Source organism: Poecilia latipinna, unplaced genomic scaffold (genome assembly GCF_001443285.1).
Source record: "Poecilia latipinna isolate Pla-1442-1.1 unplaced genomic scaffold, P_latipinna-1.0 Scaffold187, whole genome shotgun sequence".
In the NCBI taxonomy this organism is placed as follows: domain Eukaryota; kingdom Metazoa; phylum Chordata; class Actinopteri; order Cyprinodontiformes; family Poeciliidae; genus Poecilia; species Poecilia latipinna.
In genome coordinates, this window is record NW_015112803.1 from 225290 (window position 1) to 229616 (window position 4327).

General features: G+C 46.1%; 1 protein-coding gene across 1 annotated transcript; it reads right to left on the reverse strand.

Moving 5' to 3' along the window:
* Positions 1-308: 308 nt before the first annotated feature.
* On the reverse strand, positions 309-3814 carry LOC106946335 (zinc finger protein 500). Its single transcript, XM_015030605.1, has 2 exons — positions 2613-3814; positions 309-1330 (listed from the first exon to the last, which is right to left on the reverse strand). Exons 1-2 carry the CDS (start codon positions 3307-3309, stop codon positions 372-374), a joined length of 1656 nt encoding a protein of 551 aa, XP_014886091.1. The 5' UTR covers positions 3310-3814; the 3' UTR covers positions 309-371.
* Positions 3815-4327: the final 513 nt, after the last annotated feature.

The following is a 4327-nucleotide window of genomic DNA, read 5'->3' on the forward strand; positions in this document are numbered from 1 at the left end:
TATGTAAAGCACTTTGAAATGCCTTGCTGCTGAAATGTGCTATGCAAATAAAATTTGATTGATTGATTTGTAAAAGCTGATTACTTTTAAAGGTGACATCTAAAGTTGATTAATGGTGTTTTGTCTCCTCCGTGAACCCATCTGGTGGTTCCACTTCTGCTAACAGGAACATTTTTAGAGTATTTGTGTGTAGAAACAACAACTTTGTTTCAACTACTCAAACAGAAGGCTTTGGAAAAGTTGACATTTTAAAATAAATACATAAAAATTACATTTTAGGGTGCTAAAGTGGTAGTCTGGAACAGAAATGCATTAGTGTTGTCTGCCATGCTTTATTTGTATTTCTAAAGTCACCACTTCTCTGCTCTTCCCTAAACACAGTCTGCCACCGAGCCGTCCTCCTCCTCCGCCCCCCACTCCCCGAACCGCATCTGCGGAGAGGGAGCTGCGGGATGGAGGTTATTGATGTCGTCCATGGCGTCCGGGTCCGTCTCCTCGCTGGGGGCGATGCCCATGTGGCCGCCCTCGTCGCGGTGCGTCCGGACGTGCTTGCGCAGCGCCGCGGGCTCCTTGAAGGTGCGGTTGCAGAAGGGGCAGCAGCAGGGCCTCTCCCCGGTGTGGATGAGCTGGTGGTGTTTGAGGTGCTGCAGGCGACTCAGGCGCTTCCCGCAGATGGCGCACACGTAGGGCTTCTCGCCCGTGTGCGTGCGCCGGTGCTTGCGCAGACCGTCCAGGTGGCGGAAGCAGTTGCCGCATTCGGAGCATGAGTAGGGCTTCTCGCCGGTGTGAATGCGCAGGTGCGTTTTGAGCGCCCCGGACTCACGGAAGCGGCGGCCGCACACCGCGCACGGGTACGGCTTCTCGCCCGTGTGGATGCGGATGTGCTTCTTCAGGCTGGAGATCAGACGGAAGGTCTTGCCGCACTCCAAGCAGTGGTGAGGCCGGTCCGCCGAGGGCTCCCCGGAGGTGTCGGGGGCCGACGGCCCCGCGGGCTCCTCGGCTCGGCCCGGTGAGACGGTGTCACCTCTGCTTGCTCCAAAAGTCCTTGACAAAGGTTTCTGTCCATCAAGACTTCCCTGCTGCTGCTGCAAGGCACCACCACACTCACGCATGAGTCTTTGGTGACGTAGCGGGTTGGAGAAAGAACGCGGAGTTCCTCCTTCACCTCCAACCTGACCGTAAGCAATGTCCCCCACATTAAGGGACGAGCCGTCTCCGTCCCCAACCTGGCTGTCCTTCCTGTTGTGCTGACCAGAACCTGACGGTGGCCCCTGCTCCTCTTTGATCTCAAATCTGGGTCCTCCACTGGGACCCGGAGGCTGCCGTTCATCTTCAGGTCAAAGAAGAAAGAAAAGGTATGAACAGAGGCTTTGTAATAAATCCTCACATCTAATCTAATCTGACCAGAACCTGAATTTGTCTTGTTAACAGCTTAAATGTGTAAATACACTGAAATAACTTAGACCTGTTTTGCTTTAAAGGAAGCTTACATATAAAAACTCAAGCTTGTTGTGTTACTATAACAGTTTAAATCTGTAATTTTCTTTAAATAATGAGATTGTGATAATGTTTTTATCACAGCCTCTTCTTAAGACATTGAGTTTTTTTTTCATAACTACTTCATTACATAATTATTTTCAGTGTGCTTTGGTTGCCACATTATGTCCAGATATTATAGTTAAATCCAAATTATTCAGACCCTTGGTAAATCTAAGTTTAAAGTAATCTCCTAATTTAACCATCATGTTTCTTCTGACTGAAAGTAACAATACTGTTTTAGGTGACCAAACCAGAGTCCAGATTTAAATCAGAGATAATCTGTGGAGGGAACTAATGATTAGGGAAATGACCCAGAGGCCCTCCAACCTCAAATACTTGGTTCTTTTAATCAAAAATAAAGTAAAAATAACAGTGAAAACAAAAAGCTGGCTGTAACATAAGGGTTTAACTGCTCTAATATTAAAGGGTTTTCTATTGAAATACATAAAAATAGAAATAATTTGACATGACATAAAAAAAACTGATTATTTGTTCCTAGTAAATAATATTAAAATTGTTTCTCTCATTCCCTATCAGACCTGTCACTATGAGCAATTAATCAATTAATTGAGTGATAAAATAAAACAAACTTAAACATTTTCCCCTGTATAATTTATTGTTTTTCTCTTTTCTCTCTTTCTACCAAAAACTTGATGATAAAAGTCTTCAGTTTGGTGCTTTGGTCGCAACTAGCCCTTTATTTTGAAGGACAATTTTGTTTACAAAGACTGCATTTGTTGTTTCAGCTTTTATTTGTTTATTTTGGATATTTAAAATGTCTTCCAGTTCCAGTGTTAAATGCTCATCAGAACATTAAAGTTTATTGATCTTTGAAAATGTGTTCTCGCATTATTACTATGTCATTACCATTACACTGCTTGAAATGGTCTCAAAACAACAATATTATCGTTTATCTCAATAACTTCTGGGACAATTAATCGTTTAGCAAAATGAGTTATCGTGACAGGCCCTGCAAAGTTAATATTTTAGATGATGCACTTTCCTCCCCTCCATATTTGTTTTGTTTTTTAAGCATGAAATATGAATGAATGCGGCACAGATTGTGGACTTACCCGCTCCTCTGGTGTCTGAGCACATGTGAGAGGAGCTGGAGGAAAACGAGTCCAGAGTGTGGTTCGTCACGGAGCCGTCTGGCTGGATCGAAAGCTGGCACATTTTGTATTCATCTCTCGGCTCGAAGCCATGAAGAGATTCATCCACGGAGCCGCCCAGACCCAGATCCACGCCTGCTCCGTTCACGTTCCTGGGGTTCTGGTGGTCCCGGTCCAAGCCTGGGGTCAGAGAAGCCATGGAAGAGAGTGAGGGGCCAAACACCGACTGGCCGATCTGCTGGGGGCCCGTGTAGGAGACCTGCAGCTGGTCTATGAGCTTCTGGGCGCTGCACAGACACTCCTGCAGGGTCTTCAGCTCCCTCTCGGAGACCTCCAGCCGCACCTTGAGCCTCTGGTTCTCCTGCTCCTTGTGCAGCAGCTCCTGCTGGGTCTCGTTCAGCACGACCACCACCTCCCCCAGCAGCGTGTCCACGGCGGCGGACATGGCGGTCTGGATCGTCGGGGCCAGGCGGGATTTCAGCGAGGTTACCGTCACGCCGCCGCCCTGAGAGGCTCCGTACCCGCCCTTGGTGTCCGCTTTGCGGTCGTAGCAGGGCTCCATCCTGTCGGCGATGTTGATGATGCTCTGCTTGCGGCTCCCCGCGCTGGACGCAGAGGTGTCCATGCTAGCTGCGTACCCTGTCCTCCTGGATGTCATTGGGTGCGATTTATCCGCTGTTCTGATGCTTGAAGGCTTTAAACTGCGCAGGTCCCTGTAGTTGAAATGTGTGAGAGCATGAATTGATCCGGTTACATTTGTTTACCGAGCTGCGAGCCAGACGCTGCAGAGAAAAAAACAGAAGATGCGACACTCCGCTCTTCAACATCCGCCTGCAGACAGACAACGACGCGGTGAGACGGTGGGAGCTGCGAGACGACAGAAACCCGGCAATCAGACCCTTCAGGCGGCAATAAAACCCATCTTTTATTCTCAGGATACTTTAAATACTGCGGCCCTCCACGACGACTCGCCTGTTTCCAGATTTGCACTCAGAGGCCTGTCGCGTCTTTATGACGAAACAAAAGGTTGAGCTTGTATTTTTGTTTCCCTGAGTGAAGACTTAAAGGCGCAGCTACCTCTTCAGGTCAGGAGAAAACATTAGTGGTGACTACATAAATGGTGCGATGGGCGAACTCCTCTTTCTACCCGCACACACAAACACTCACCGGTATAGGAATAGCTCCCTGATTTAGGAATAAACTTTCTAAATAGCTTTTCAGCCAAAATAACCTTTTAATTAATTATATGAAACATTAGGAACTAAGAAATGCTCTCTTCAAATGTTCGTAGTAGTACTTTTAGCTTATAAGTATATGGTGTACAGCAATATTTTCCTACCGGACTCTGCACACCATAGGACATGTATGTTACAACAATGAAAAAGCGAAGTCAAAATGAGTTGTTATGGCTACACTGTCCTGTAGGTGGCGTCCTAAGCCTCCACTCAAATACAGTCTTTATAATAAAAGCCTCCGCTGCAATTAAACTCACAGCAATGTCCTTGCTTCATCTAAAAAACTACATTACGAATGTTTTTTTTATCTCCAAGAATAAAGCTCCTTACATAAATGACAAGACAACATAAAAACATTAAAAACTCATGTGTTTTTATCCAATAAAATTCTTAGTGCAACACAACATAAAATCTTCTTTTTTTATCTATCTATCTATCTAT